This window comes from Phoenix dactylifera, chromosome 2 (genome assembly GCF_009389715.1).
Source record: "Phoenix dactylifera cultivar Barhee BC4 chromosome 2, palm_55x_up_171113_PBpolish2nd_filt_p, whole genome shotgun sequence".
Classification (NCBI taxonomy): domain Eukaryota; kingdom Viridiplantae; phylum Streptophyta; class Magnoliopsida; order Arecales; family Arecaceae; genus Phoenix; species Phoenix dactylifera.
Genome location: NC_052393.1, coordinates 7,353,830 through 7,370,432, shown reverse-complemented (window position 1 = coordinate 7,370,432; position 16,603 = coordinate 7,353,830). Strand labels below are relative to the sequence as shown.

General features: G+C 37.5%; 1 protein-coding gene across 3 annotated transcripts in view; it reads right to left on the bottom strand.

The window, feature by feature from the left end:
• Positions 1–16,603, bottom strand: part of LOC103710761 — an 83,000-nt gene that overhangs the window by 61,731 nt on the left and 4,666 nt on the right. For all 3 annotated transcript variants that reach the window (XR_005508642.1, XM_039119430.1, XM_017843711.3), the window contains exons 2-16: positions 16,266–16,369; positions 15,987–16,121; positions 15,845–15,895; positions 10,648–10,742; positions 10,464–10,581; positions 8,728–8,829; positions 8,451–8,639; positions 8,205–8,365; positions 5,255–5,425; positions 4,686–4,778; positions 4,279–4,597; positions 4,046–4,150; positions 3,870–3,965; positions 3,716–3,783; positions 4–124 (exon numbers count right to left, since the gene is read on the bottom strand). Coding sequence is in view for 2 of the 3 variants with exons in the window: in XM_039119430.1 (XP_038975358.1) it covers positions 4–124; positions 3,716–3,783; positions 3,870–3,965; positions 4,046–4,150; positions 4,279–4,597; positions 4,686–4,778; positions 5,255–5,425; positions 8,205–8,365; positions 8,451–8,639; positions 8,728–8,829; positions 10,464–10,581; positions 10,648–10,742; positions 15,845–15,895; positions 15,987–16,121; positions 16,266–16,369 (1,928 nt within the window). In the remaining variant the exon portion in view is untranslated. The remainder of the gene's footprint in view (positions 1–3; positions 125–3,715; positions 3,784–3,869; positions 3,966–4,045; positions 4,151–4,278; positions 4,598–4,685; positions 4,779–5,254; positions 5,426–8,204; positions 8,366–8,450; positions 8,640–8,727; positions 8,830–10,463; positions 10,582–10,647; positions 10,743–15,844; positions 15,896–15,986; positions 16,122–16,265; positions 16,370–16,603) is intronic.

Below are 16,603 nucleotides of genomic sequence, written 5' to 3'. Positions count from 1 at the left end.
AACCTGCGTGCGTAGCATTAAATTTCCCAAATCAAGCAGGAGTCTGGTTGCATGTATATCATCTGGGCAAAATTTGGTGGGAATGGTAATCTTGGGGGCAGCAATATCCAGGTCCAGCAAAAACCTAACAGAAGGTGCTCAACTAAGTAGCTTTAACAAGGAAATTGCATAAATGTAAATGAAAGATAAGCAGGAGAACTTTTCACTAAGCAGGCACAGCAACAGAGGAGAACTAGGCCAGATGAGCTCAGAATTCAGAGAATGGAAAATGCAATTCCCATATTTGACTTGTATAGAAGACTAGCCTCAAATTTTGGAACTTATGAGAGAGATATTGGCAGCAGAACTTAATTACCAGAAAAAACCACCAAATCAAATAGAAAAATTTAGAAATGAAAAAAAAAAAGAAGCATGCACGGTGGATATATTTATGAAGCATACAAAGCATGGACATAGTTGCATCACTAAATATTTTCATCGGTACATTCCCTCAAAAAATACAAGAATAATTCAAAAATATTTAAGCATAACAAAGTGGAAGATGATTGTTTGACTCCAAGAAAATGTTCCTCCATATGTGAACCTTCTTGTGCAGTGCTTCTCTACTAGCTGGGGCCTGACAGATCAGGCCTCATTAAGCCAATGTATGAGAAGAAAAGCACCATATCAGCAAGGTCATGTATAGTATCAGAACTTCAGAAGGGTCGTCTATAGAGTCGCATATCTTAGAGTCTTGCAAGCATTATATAACAAATTATAGTATGTATATTGTATAGATTTCCATGGGGTTTAATTTGTTTTTGTTTTTATATCTGTCATTAGGGAGTCACATATTTTGGGGTATTACTAGCATTACTATAACAAATTATAGAATTTATAGATCTCTATTAGGAACTACTAGTTTGTTTTTCTTTCTGCATCTACTATTAGGCCAGTCAAAGGTTAGTCTACAATTAAAGGTAAGCATTTTCTTATGTGGCAGATGGAATGACCACAAGTATCACATTAACATAAAATTTTTGTCTTCTTATTGTTACCAGCAATGACAAACCAACACCCCCACCCTCCCCCCCCCCCCCCCCCCCAAAAAAACAAAAAAGAAACATGGGACCCCATCTTTCCTATCAACATGAAGGTTTAGTAGAATCAGATCCTATGCTTTTGACCATCTCTTTCCCTTAGCAGATTTGGTCATTCTTCTAGCTCTCCTACTTCTTTCCCAACTCTTATAAGCCTAGATGTAAGAATTATTTTGCATCAAAGACAAAACAATGCTAGAAACAACAGCAATGCTGTTGTCCCTGCACTTCCTCTTGCTTCACTTTTAGACCATAAGTTTCGACTTTCAAGTGTATAATGTTGTCTAGGTGGTTTGCTCTTTTTGTCCTGCATCATTCTTCAAGTAATTTACTCTTTAACAACAAGCACAAAGTAAATGGTTCACACAAGCATAATCGATTCATGCAAACCCCATATCAAGCTGAATCGGTTCACCTATAGCTTGATCTTTTGACAGCCCACATAGCAAGGTATCGACCGAACCGGTATACCGGTAAAGACCGGTACCGGTTCGGTATCGATTGAAACTGGTACCGAACCGGCTCGAAGAAAAAAAGCCCATGTCGTGCCGCCCACATGGGCTCACTGCCTCGTAGAACGCACGCTAGCGCGAGTCGGAGAAACGTTTTCCCACTCGCGCCCACGCCTCGGCCTCTCTCCTTTTTTTTTCTTTTCTTTTTTTTTTCCTCACCTCAAGGTATGCTGAACCGACCTGTACCTAACCGGTGCCAACAAGCGCCGGTACGGTACAACCTATAAAAACGGTTCCAACCCAAACTGTGTCGGAATCGGTTGGTTCCGTACTTGTACTGGTGCAAACCGGGCCGGTTTGCACCGGCCCAAACTCTTTTTCCCCGCACGCGGCGGGGAGCGCGCCGCATGGGCCACTAAATGCCACAGAGTGGCATTTTTAATGCCACTCTGTGGCATTTAATGCGTTCGCGCGGACGCACGCAGGCGCAGATTTTTTTTGGGGAGGGGGAATCACGCGCGGACGCACAAGCGGAGAACGGCCGCGGGCGCGGTTCCCCGGGCAGGGTAGCGCACAGCCCGCGTGGGCCATTTAATGCCACTCTCTGGCATTTGACGCGTCCGCGGACGCGTGCGAACGTGTTGTTTTTTTTTTTGCTTTTTTGTTTTACGTCTGCGCGTGCGGCCGCGGACGCGCGCGTCTCCGGTTCGGTACCGGAACCGGTACCGTACCTGTGCCGGTGCTCACCGGTACGGTCGGTCCGGCGAACCTTGCTTCTCTCCTCTTCTTCTTCCCGACCCTTCTCCTCCTCTCCTCTCTCCTCCTCTCTTCTCCTCTCTTCCAGAACCTGTGACGACAGCACCCAAAGGTAATGGCACAGAATGTACGATATTGGGACAAACAACACTTAAATTAATGATCAAAGCTTCAATCTAATTGATCTTCCACACAATAATTTACTTTACAAGCTACCAAAGAAATTTATTTATTAATGTCATCAATGATAAAATGGTGTATAACAGATATCTGAAATGTGACAATTTGTAATAATTATAAAATTTTGTGTTATCTTAGGATGAAACCACTAATCAATACAATTATAGGTCTTAAAAAATGCAATATATGCCAAAAAGTTCCCTAAGTTTGCTTATCTTGACTTCTTCTTTATTTTGTTTTTCCATGTAACTTATAATATTTGACAGTTTTGAATATTTTGTAACTTTCCATCTTAAACTAGCAGAATAGGGGCTAAAACAAGGATTCAAATCATGTAGGATGGGGATGTCCCAATTTTTCTGTGGAATAAGATGTGACATGCCCCAAAAATTGGAATAGTGGATGCCCCACCTCACCCCAGTCCTCATCCTCGGGATGGTGATCCCGACACTTGGGGCAGTAGGTCACCCCACCATCCCACTAGAACTTGTACCAAACCTAACACTACGTTTGGTTCATACTTCAAAGAAATGAAAAAAAGAAAAATCAAAATGGAATGTAAATGGAAGGCAGGGAAAATCACAATTCCCATTCCATTGTTTGGGCACGTGACAAAGGAATGCATGGAAAAAGAATAGCAGCTCAATTATAAGGAATAGAACTCATAAATCATTAATAATAATTGCTATAATGTTTTTAGGGAACTTCCATTATATTATATGTCTACATGGTGAACTAGACTAATAACAATTATAAAGTTGTTATGAACATTATTTACATTTTCATTGTTTAACCATGTTTATTTTACATTTTTATAGTCTACATGATGAACTTCTAACTAATAACAATTGGAATGGCTATTCCTCCCGCCTAAGAATGGAACCACCCAAAAAAAAAACGATTCCAATTAAACAATGACATTCCGATTAATGTCACTGTATTGTGATTTTAGAATGTTTTGCATCAAACAGCATAGTGCCTGAAGATACGCCAGGCCTCCTTATCTCCTCTGATGAGGCATTATATACAATAAGAGCCCAAATTTGAATGCACGGAATTACAGCAAACTTTTAAATTCTACTAAAAATGTCAACTATGAAATGCGTTGAATATAAATTCTTCTATATACCATTTTGATCAGTAGATTCAGTCATTGTCCTCTCTAAAATTTCAGCACTTATTTATCCCATATCCCCATGAATCTAATAACCCTTATGCATCAAATGTTGCTTGAAAGCTTAGACAAACCTGGATTGATCCTTTAATGCCCTGCTAACTTGTTGCTGAGCAGTCCGTTTAACTCCATCGATTGTCATCTTTATACAGAGTGGAAAGGTTTCATGAATCAGTATACTAGAAAGAAAGTTGAAAGTTTAAATTTCCAGTGGTAGCGCAATGATACCTGCACAGCAGCTGCCGTCTCCAAAGCTAGGGTCTGGCTAACAGTGGGACTACTCTTGAAGAAAGCAACAACTTGATCAATAGATTCCTTTAGATACTGTGAGGTAAAATGGTACTAATGTATGACATTCAAACCAATACAATATAGAATCCACGTAGGAATGAAGAATAACATACAGTCACATAGCATGGAGAAGCTTTAGCAACAAAACTCCAATCTACTTGAGCATCAAAAGGCTTGTAGGAAAACACCCCAACTAGGGAATCAACAACAGTGGCACTCTGCAAAATAATATGTCAGATTAAGAAATAAGAATGCAAGAATCAATATAAGAAGAATAACATTAAAGCTAATGAATGAAAAATACAGGTCCAACAAAACGATGTAAACAGGCAAGAACATTCAAAACCTCTGCGAGGAGGCCATAAGGTGATGAAAGCCTATAGGATCCCAACTTCAGTTCAAAAATTTTTGCCTCCGAATAAGTTTTTATGTTACAAGCTAGCCCTTCACAGGATAAGTCAGCAAGGCATTCCTGACCCTCACTGATGAGCCTTGATGCATTGTGTTTCATGTGAATTTCCAAATAGAAATGCATTAAATCCTTATCTTCACCACCCAAGAGATACTCATCAGAACCCTCCTTGTAGCCAATGATTTTATTTAATCGTTCCCAATCTTCCTCTGTGAAACCCCGAGGTTCACCTCCATCCTTGCTAGATCCAGTCCTGGGAAAAAAGCGATATTTCTTAACATATTAAACAACATAACAAAGAATTTTGTACCAATATATAATCAATGGTGAAAAACAACAACCATCCAAATGACCACCAGGGTTGCTTATCTTTTTTCTTGCTTAGATAGAGATCAGATTTCACTGACTGTTCCACAAACTTGTGAGCCAACATCCTGTATGAAAGAAAAGGACATGATGATTTCTGGGATGAATAAAGTTTAGGTGTCTGCAGGTCCACAGAAAATCTTCAAGCACATCATAAATCAAATAGTTACTAAATAAAAACTCCAAGGCTGCTTTGTCAAAGAACTAAAGCAAAACTCTCATATGAGCACTAGTCCAATTGCTGCCTCTCCAAACAATAAAAATCTGGCAAACAGACTAATATGGAACAACTAACAGAATTTCTTATAGTACAAACATATAAATAAAATGTTTCTTTCAATGTTAATTACTATCACGCAGACCAAAGAGTTAGCCGAATATATAAGTACACTGTGTCACATGAAGCAAAACCATAAACCAGCTCCCATATGATTATTATTGGGAAAAAGACTACAAATAACTTTATTCTTACAAGTAACCATTTTCATCAAATATCATGGAATTGTAGCAGATACCACAACTAAAACATGAAAATGCCGGTTACCTCCACTGAAGAATTACTTCAATATCAAGCGCACGATCTAGTTTCTCAATTTCCTTGTTGTCATCCACTACCAAACGGCCTGTATCGGAATTCAGAAGGGAAGCATAAAGAGATACGTATCTTTTACGGAGCCTTGCGTACCTCAAAACCTGCTCCCATGAGAGTTTTCCACTACAACAACATAAACACCATATAAGCAAAAGAAGGCAACCTCAAAAAAAGATTGTGAAGAGAATAACCAGGCCAGAGAACAGGTTTTCCAACATAGTTGACCAATAGCTTGCCTAGAAATTTGCAATAGTGAAGAATTTGCAAACTCACAAGAAGAAGAAGATAGTTCTTCCTGATTTAATAAATAAGGGGAACCAGATTTTCTATAGAGTATGACCCAAGTCCTATCAAATTTTTGTTTGATATACATGATCGAGGTATGCCTTTCATCATGTCTCTTAGAATTTTGAGTAGAAGGGTGGACAAATGAAGAAGAACAATTTTCCAAGCTTGGTTATTGCTGTATTTTTCTACTTTTATGATGAGTCCTTGGATTCTAAAAATAATACAATGAAAGATTAATTATAGAGCCCAATGACCGCCATCTCATCCTGATCTGTCATGTTCGGGTATATCGACCCATACCGGGTCAGAACCAAGATGAGAGAGTGTTTCGGCTCAGTACCAGCCCTGAATTAATCTAAACCAACCCATATCAATACGTAATGAGTTGAACCAAGCGGTACCGCCCTGTACCAAGGCAGTACCACACCCGCTCAGTTTCGGGCAATGTCATAATAAAAAGTTAGAACAAAGAATCAGAAGCTATCTTGATACAGAGTGCGAGTGCATACCATACCATACCGTACCAAACTAGTAATATACTAGTATGGCACCCGGTATCAAGATTGCGAACCTTGCTATAGCCATCTATTATGAAATGAGAATTTGATGGCAGCCAGATCCTTTCAATGGAGTGCAAAACAGTAAGTCAAAGCAGTTACCTAAGAGGAATGATTTTATTTAGTGCACATCATAGATAAGGTTTTATAAACATTGAAAACCAATAATGCTAGGTTCCAAAAAAAATGTTAGAAACTACAAGGGCGGAAAATTAATTCTATTTGCACATATAGGACACCAATCTTGAATTTAAAAAAAAAAAGAAGAAAGAAATATGGCATGCGGTGGATCCAAGCAACCAACCTTACCAGCTTCGCCAATATAGACCAAAGATCCTAAATGTAGCTCCAGCATGAATTCAACAGTTAGACAAATTAGCCCAACAGGTCAAAGCTGAGGTAAGTTGAAATAAGATCCAAGCCAAAAAGAGCAGACTTAAGCAAAATAGACCTGACCCAAAGCTCTTTAAGAAGTATCCCTCAACCCATAACAATATTTGATTATAAATTGCATCAGCCTTATAACATCTCTTGAACCAAAAGGACTAAGGAGGCGTTTGGTATGAGGTAATTGTCCCAGGATCAAGGGTGACGTGGGTGGAGGTGATGAGATCACCGCGTTTGGTTCCACCACAGTGATCCTACGTGGCAGTGATCCTAAATCACCTCCACTCCTCAAATCACCGCCCAACCCGGTGATGGGATACCCGTCTTTGAAGTCGGAAATCCAAGATCACCCTAAGACAGTAATCCTGGATTGAAAGTTAAAGACATAACTACCCCTCAATTTAGCAGAAAAATTGATATATCAATATACCATCAATATATTATGTCAATGTTATATATATATATATATATATATATATATATATATATATATATATATATATATATATATATATATATTATGTTGATATTATATATTATATTAATGAAAAATTATATTATAATATATTACTAATCATATTATTATCATATTATTATTGAAGGATGATTTTAAATTATAGTAGAAATATATTATTATATTTTATATTTATATAATGAAAATATTTAATATGTTACTCCTATTTACCTTATTTTTCTAATCAAAATAATTATTAGTATTAAAAATTCTATTATAAGTCTAAATAAAAATATTAATTCTATAATGAAAAATAACATATTTTTATAAGATTAATAATTTATAAGAGTAATAAATATATTTTTATAGAATATATTAATAATTAATATATTGATAAATATATTAATATTTTATTATAATATATTTTATATGATTAATAAATATATGATAAGGGCTACTAAAAGTAGAATATGTGACAAAATTATGGAGCTATTATAGGAATTAGCATATTGACTTATATTTTTGATTCATGAGAATTAAAAACACATAAAAAATCCATCTAAGATATATCAGGGGTATTTGTGGTATTATGTGGTCGGAAATCTTGGATCTCCGTACCATACCAAACAAGTTACTCATGAATATCCGGAGATTTTTAATCACTGAACTATGGCCTACCAAACACATTTATCTTAAATCACTGGGGATCAAATCACCCCAGTATTCGGATCACCGGGGATCTTAGATCACCGTGGTGATCCTGTTGGGGTTCCCAAATGCCCCCTAATGGGTGACAGATCCAAGCAAAATGCTACTTCATCTTGTTCCCTTAGCGCATAGTTAAATACCTTTTATCTATATATGTACATCAATTAATCAATGTGGAAATAATAATTTAATAAAGATAGATAGACACGTTCAGTTTTTTATCAACAAATTCTCAAAAAGTAGTTACTAAATAACAGAAGAAAGAAATGCATACTTGGAGTTTAATTCAAGCAAAGAAAATGTAAAAGTGGATTTCTCACAAAATACAGTTATTTATTATGTGAAAATCAGAGATTGTTACAAATTTTCTTCCTCAACTACCAGCACAGTTAAAAACTTGGACACTTACAAACCATATTATTTCAATGATATTAATCAGATAACATAGATATGGAAAAATACAAGATAAACAGTTAAAAGCATTGCTGAGAATAGTAAAATTGATTACCTTGCCTTCTTCATCTCATCAGTTACCACTTTGTAAGCATACTTCCACCAAGATTTTGGATCTGCTTTCACTGGTAAAGGCGGACGATAATGTGCATATTTCAGACGTTGATTAAATGCAGCAAAATTATCAGCCATCTTCAAAATGTCTCTGTACCCATCCTACATTAGCAAGGCAGGACTCACTCAAGCTCAACTCAAAAATTCCTCAGTGAATCTGAAAATTGAAGATGGCAAGGAGATGAACCTTTGCTAAAGATAATGTAACATCGTCCAACTGTACTGCTGCTTTCTGTAGTGCTTGCCCTGTACTTTTTGATTCATCAAGTCGCAGCTTTGTATATTTTGCATTCCCAGTTACTGGTTGTAGGATGTAATTATGCTCTTTAGAAGGTGCATTAACCCATTTACCATCCTTGTTTACAAGTTCAAATATCTAAATCACATTTATTTTAAAAAAAAATCAGCATGATTCAGATGATTGATAGAAGTGTGAAACATAAGCTCTACCAAGACACAAATACCTGGCTCCATTCTGGAGGAAGTAATTCCTCCCATGGTTTGTCAATACTCCACGGACAAATATCAGAATCGAAATAAATAGCCAGACGTTCAAGTTGCACAGACTGCAAAAAACTGATAGTGTAAAATACCACAGGGTTCAAAAGCATGCATATGGAGAAACAAATCAGATGTTACACCAGGATAAAGATGGAGTATCAGGATAAAATTTATGCAAAAAAAAAAACGTAATGTATATCAGGCCTAATGATTTAAAAGATAGTTGTGGTATGCAAACGGTCAAGGGACTGCATGGAGTATATATTGGATGCAGAACCCACATGCAGGTGCATATACACTTAGCATTCTTTAACTATCTAAAAATTAGAACATATTGAATACAATAAAAACAACAATGGAACAATAACAACTAAGAATTGATTCTTATCATTTAGTATTGGATACCAAATAACAATAATTATAACATAATTAACATATCAACATCCTTAGTATCCATAAAACCCAAATTTGACATATCCATCAGTTTGAACCCACTCCATTTACACAAGTCCACAAAAGACTGGGCCACAAATGTGGCACCAAGATGCAGGCGCACGATGATAAGTGGACTGCTTCGGTCCACCATGCAATTTGAACACATAGTAACTACCAATGTCCGTAGTACCGGAACAGCATCCGTGCCTAAAGGCTGGCGGTATAGTACTGTACAGTACCGTGTTGTGCCATTCCGGTGCATTCCAATCAAAGGGATCCGGCGAGGGAGGGGGAGAGGGAGAACAAGAGAGAGGAGAGAGGGAGGGAGGGAGGGAGGGAGGGAGGCAAAGACAGAGGCAGAAGGAGGGGGAGAGAGAATAAGAGAGAGGGAGGGAGGGAGAAGGGGAGGGAGGAAGGGAGAGAGAGGAAGAGGCGGCAGAGAGAGAGAGAGGCAGAGGGAGGGGAGAAGAGGGATTTCAGAGCCCCCTCTCCTCAGCAGCATCATAACAGGGGCCCCTATTTCAAAATGAAACATGGGCTACAGTTTCTATGAACTTCACTTTTAAAACAAATCAAAAAAAAAAGGAAGTTGAAGCCCCTGTTTCGTTTCAAAACAGGAGCTTCGCCCCTGTTACTACGCCGCAGAGGAGAGGGGGCTTCAAAAGCCCTCTCTCCCCCTCCCTCCCCGCCTCTGTCTCTCTCTCTCTCTCTCCACCGCCCTCTCCCCCTCTCTCTCCCTCCCTCCCTCTCTTCCTCTCTCTTTTCCTCTCATTCCTTCTCCCCCTCCCCCTCCTTTGCCAGTTTCTCGAACTGAGGGGCAAAACCGGCCCGATATGGCTCGGTACGCCCTAAACCAAGCCATTCGCCGGTTTCTCGAACTGAGGTGCAGAACCGGCCCGATATAGCTTGGAACGTCCTGAACCAGGCAGTTTGGGGCGGTACGCCCTGAACCAGGCATACTCCATATAGGATATGCCTTCCTATACAATTCATACGCCCTTCCTTGGTAACTACATATAGGATATGCAGTGCAGTAAGGGGACAGCATACGCCATATGTGCCTACATATGCAGCCATATGAATTGTATTCTAAATCACTGATCAATCCACTAAAGAAGATGATAAACAAATTGCAGACTTACACTGTACAAAAAAGATATATGCTATCAGATCGTGTGCAAGGTAACCCCCTATGCTATGATACACCAATTTAGTAACTGAAACAAAATAGGAGTACATGAAGATAGAAAAGAAAGCAAATTACCTTCTGAATGCGCTCTAAAGCACCCCCAGTAGCAAAAGTTTCTTTACCAAAATCATCAACTGTTACTGCTGAAAGCCTTGCTAGTGTCAAACCTGCTGCAAATGGGTGGCCGGGATTGCTACGGAAACCAGGTTGTTAGGCCTCTGGAATCATAAAACAATAGTAACAAGCAGATAATGTATACCTCTCTGTATCTTCAAATCTTATGTGGACATTCGTAACAGAAAGCTTGATATTTCCAATTACAGTGCTGATCAAAGATCCCAGCCATGATGAATTCTGATATGATGAAACCAGTTAAACAAGCAGATAACTTTACAGGATGAAATCCAATTAGGAACTAAATTGACTAGACCATAACATAAAAGAATTTGAGAAAAAATATGGAACATCAAGGGCACAGTTCTGATGTAAAAACTCAGATAAACAAAAATATGGGTTGCTAACTATTATAAGGTAAATGAAGTATAGAGAATACAACATTCTGACATATTCTAATAACAATTTCAGAGGGACAGACTTTCCTAGGAGGAGGAAGTATACTTCATTGTAGCAAATAACAAAGTAAAGAAGAAATTTGGGGAATTGGCAAACATTTTCAACCATAGAAGTCTCTCTGTGATTTGTATTTTGTCATAAGCTCGAACTATACAAGTGTAACTTGACCCTAAGATTTAGGAGTGGATGAGCACATAGATAAATTTAGAGAATAAAACATCCTGTTGAAGCAATAGTATGCCAGAAAAGGATTCCACGAATTGCAATAAAACTACATGATTGCAAAGAGAAGCCAATGCATGAAAGATTCTTTGGCTGATTTTGGTTCCATTCATAATTACTGGAAATGCAATAGGCTACTAGAATAGTCGAGAACTCGAGATATTTAATATAGTCAAAAATTCTACATAAGACCCCCGTACCCACTTAAAAGAATATGAAGGATTTACAAAATTGCAGTATCTAGGGGACGTACAAATTCAGTGAGCAGTGATATCATAAAACTAGGGGATTTGGAAAGTTGCAGTGAATATCAGAAGATTGTGCAACACTATGAAATTATGAATCATGGGCAAAGTAGCAGATAAAAAGATTGACAAAAATAACTACAATCTCAAAGAACCAATTCTTTTTGACTGATATCTAGAAGATCAAACATCAAGGCCATAAATATGCTTAAGCAATTGATAAATAGATTAGAGAAGGAAAAAAAATCTAAACATTGTATATCAGAAAATAACTATCAAACATTACAATGACAGCTAATTTTCCTGGAAGGAATGATTGTCATGGATAGACAAGGTCCATGAACTAGCACCAGAAACCATACTGGTATGTTGCCAATTTAATACGGTATGGTGTATGTTCCATACAGACACAGGCTTCCAACTCTTTTTTCCCCACTCCCAACCATGATACTGCCCGAAACCAGGTGGTATGAGGCGGTTCCACTCGGCTTAGACTGGCATAGACCGGTTTGATACCAATACATCTACCTTATTAGTACGGTGCGGTATGGTCGATACGAGTCACTGTGACAGATCTTGTGGATAAATATATCAAAATTTCTTCAATCCAATATAAAGAAACAATGGCCTGCATTAGAACTAGTTTTCAATTACAAGAGACCACATTCATGGGCTGGCATCAAGTTCATGTATTTGTATATTTGTCATACTTGATCTTACTGCTAGCAGTCAAAAGGCCATGTTATCTAGAAAACTGGAATATGGGGTACTAATTTGGAATTTGGAGGCCATACCTGAGGAAAAACATGTTTAAAAATCAGTATAATATAGCAAAATATAATGGATGCAAATTAATGGAATAATATGAAAACGGAACATTACATAGAACTATTCTTAACAATATTTGATTGTTTTTTTCAAGAAGAAAAAACCAAGAGACATGGTCAAGAGAACATAACTATTAACTAAACAACTGATCCCAAAAGATTAAGCTATTAGGGAAGGCCGATAATATATATCAGGCTAAACAACCCTCCCCCACCCCCTAACACCATACACACATGACACAAAAACATGCAGCCCAGGCCCAGCAATCAGGCATGTGGAAGGATAGCCTAGTGAAGACGGACTAAATTATAATACTAAATAACCCAGAATAATTAAATGAATAGCTGAATTAAGGGGATTTGAACTCATGGCCTCCAGCAAAGCTGAGCGCTGATATCATGTTAACTAACCAATTGAACCCAAAAGCTTAAGCAGTTAGGGAAAAGTTCAACACTGTATATCATGCTTAACAATATCAAATAGAGGGGACATGATGATGCGCAAATGATGCATGCCTTCTCTCACCTCAACTTTTTTCATGATAATCCAAATCCACAACCAAGTTGTTGCTAATATAGCCCTCAAATAAGCTTCCAACATATATCAAGAAGCACATCACTCGAGCGTCCGAAAACAAAAATATAACTCAAATAGTGGTCACTAGTTGAAGTTGGCAGCCAAAACACCTAACCTTACGTGTGGTGCAAACTGTCTATTATTTGGGGTCAAATTCAAGTCAGACATGGATCTGCTATGTCATTTTTTGGGTTCAGTAGTTGAACATTTAACTATCATGTGTTCAGCTAACAAAGACTTCATCCAGCACGATGTTTTTCCCCCTTTGTAAATTAGAGCCAAATGGACTGCAAGGCCAAGTAGGCAACTACAAGTCATACCATCCATATAGGCCTTGAAACTCTATAAAAACAAGTCTTCCACATTCATTTGCATGGTCAATGAAACAGATTTTTTTTACTTAGGCAAACCGAGTACTTTTTCTTCTGTGATGTTGACTCCATGCTAGCTTACAATCCCAATCATGAGTAAAGACCTTAGTGTTGACTCCAACTGTTGGTCAGGAACCCTCACGAATTATCAGTGCTATTGAATCCGAAGCTATGGGAGTGAAAAATCCAGAGTGCTGAGTGCTGACTCTCCTACGTAATCTCTAGGTCATGCAAATTAAAGAAAAGAGGTAGGTTGCCCCCTTATTCCCAATATAGCTAATGTGAACCTTATATCTTGGTTAGAAACTTAGAATGATGCATGAACTAAATATCATCATATGCATCACCCAATGATGCATCCTAGGTAGAATGAAACCGTCCACAGTGACACAGTCCCTTTCATCTTTCATAAGTCATTCTCACTTTGCTTGCTAATTTTTTTTTCCCAACCTCTTTCATGTTCATTTTATCACCACAATTTCCTCTTGTCATGAGAAAAAATCAAATTTAGAACTCCAGCTGTGAAATAAAAATATTGCAATTAATATTTACTTAACCCCGTAGCACAAAGGAACAAGTTTAAGGGCTTTAAGTGTAGAGAAGCAAGTTGCAAGTTGGAAGGTCATCCATGTCAAGCACATATCATCAGAAAAACTAGGGAAAGCATGTTGACAATGCTATCAAAATTTTGAGGATCATTTTACTATGTGGTTGAAAAGTAGCATCTGCCACTCACCAGTATAGGAGGCAACAAGTTTCACATGGTCGTTTGATAGTGAGTGCATTTACCATTTCATTCAAGGTATGCCATCTCGATACCGGGCCCGTACCACTGCCACCCTATCACTATGTCGGTATGCCTAGTACCGGAGCTAGTTCGCCATACCAAGTGTCAATACACCACCTATAGCATGTACCGATACGAACCAATACAGTATGGTACACGCCACACGGCCCAATTCGGTATGGTATGGCGTACCAATTTTCATCCGTAGTTGTCAGGTTGGGAGACATAAGCGAGAAACAATTCAAGAAATAACAGTGGGGAATAATTAATGAAAATATGTAATTTGGGAAATGGGAAATGTCTAGATAATACTATAACATTATTTAGGTACTATATGTAGAAAGTATAAATTTAATATATAAAATAATTCGGAAGTATTAGAGAAAAAAATATTGCAAGCATACATCAAATTCTATAGCAAAGTTTTGAATCCCATCATTAGAGGCTTATTTGCCACTACCCCCATGGTTTAACTCTTTATTTATCATAGCTAAAAGAGTAGAAAATGAAAGGTTAGAAAACCGCTGGTGGTTGTTGTGCATGGCAACAGAGAAAAAGATCACTTATTCGCAATGGGCAACAACCTACTTTATTGAGAAGGTGAGGCATCAAGTGCTCTCGTTATTGTATACATAAGTGGAACATGTGGTGGCTAATCGTATTAGTTTCCTAGGAATCAGGAACTATGTGCTGTTTAAAATGCTCTTTGAATGGTTTTCCCAATTCAGGTTCTTAGGAAACTACAGTTCGAGTCGGAAATGTGTTTCAACTTTCAAGGTACCTACGATTTCATCCAATAGAAACTATAAGTGTTCAAGAAGTAGTTCAAGACTGGGAACCAGAAAAATCATACAACATATCACGTACCTCCACATGAGAATGGATCGATTACATAAACATTTTTCAAGAATTGCAAGGAAAAATGGTCGTTCCTATAAGAATATGTTTTGCATAGAAAGATTTAAAACGGCCACAAGCTATCAACTTTTGTTGTTTACAATATTTTGGTTTAAAGTTAATGCAATGAAAGATAATTTCAAGGGTGCCATAGATTGCACAGCCTAAAATTTGGTCTAAAATTTAGTTTAAAATAATGTTTATCATCTAACAATAAATGACTATATGCAATAATGGTGTGGATTAAGGCTAAATGAGTTAGCGCTAATGTACTATTGAATGATGCATATGGAAACTAAAGGCAGGTTTCCCTAAACGAGAACAAGTACAGAATCAGAATCAGGTCATGGAAAAGCAAAGCTCCATGAGAATCCAGGATGTGGAAGTGCTGCAACAATAAACATCAAGATAATTTATTAATATAGATGTACAAATGATTGAAAGAAGACCCATTCAGTTCCAGGCTTCAAGGAACCTAAAATATTATATAAAGTTCATTAAAGATGGCATATGTTGGTTCTCAAACCCCAGCACGATTAGGTGACAAAATAGAGCCTCCGTATCTCCCCTGCAACAAGCTAGAAAATACAAATTAACTGAAAAATAAAACATCTTCATTATACTTGTAGCAGCAATTAAACGAGAGCAACTACCAGTCATCAGGACATAGACAAGACCTACAGATACATGAACATGCATTACAAAAAATAGCAGCAATTAAACGAGAGCAACTACCAGTCATCAGGACATAGACAAGACCTACAGATACACGAACATGCATTACAAAAAATTCAACAGTTTGAAGCAAAACCCAAAACAAATGCAAGAAGATTGCTAGCTAGGACATATAAACATATATGAGGACCAAGTGTGCTCCATGTGGTCATCGTTTAAAAAATTCAAGATGGTCCCATATGTTCCAAATCAATGAGGTTAAAAAAATAGTATTTAACACACCATTTCAGATCTCAGCTGCTGCTGACTCTCCATCAACTTCATTTCCATTTCCTGGTTAAGAGCATTCAGGAAAAGTAGGGATTAATCAACAAACCCGAAATTGAAAGATTATAATAAGGAAATCAATGCAATGATTTCTTACCCTGACTCTAATCTTCTTAGCTTCTTGGATAGCATCTTCACTGCAACCATCAACTTGTAATGCCGGTTCAGCTAATAATAGAATATGATCAAGATAAACCAAAACTGGTTCTTGGCCTAGTCTGCTCCATGGAACCTGGACAGAAAATGATAAATTTCTTGCTGATTCTATATTTTGTAATCAAAAGTTTCAACCACCATCTCCTAAGTTCACCTGAAAGATGTATACAGTGTGACAAGTATTACGGATCATGCTCAGAAAAAGTTGATATTAACAAACCTTAAGCCTCACAGATCCAAGTAATCCTGCTTTAACTTTCACAGGCAACTTCAATGCATTAAGCGCCTCTTGTCTCAATTGCATGTTCGTTAGTTCTACGTCACCTGCACAATAACATTAATTTTCTAAAATAATTATATTTTGGACATCAAAACCATAACTGCTAAAAGGACATAGAACTTACAAGAAAACAATAAGTCTATAAACAGTGATAGATCTAATATAATTTTACGCCTTTTAGCAAAATTATATTGTGTAAAATAATTTTCCTGCTTCAAAATCTTGCTCTTGCACCTTACCGACTCCCTAAAAGACAACCGTGGAAAAACTATCGTCCA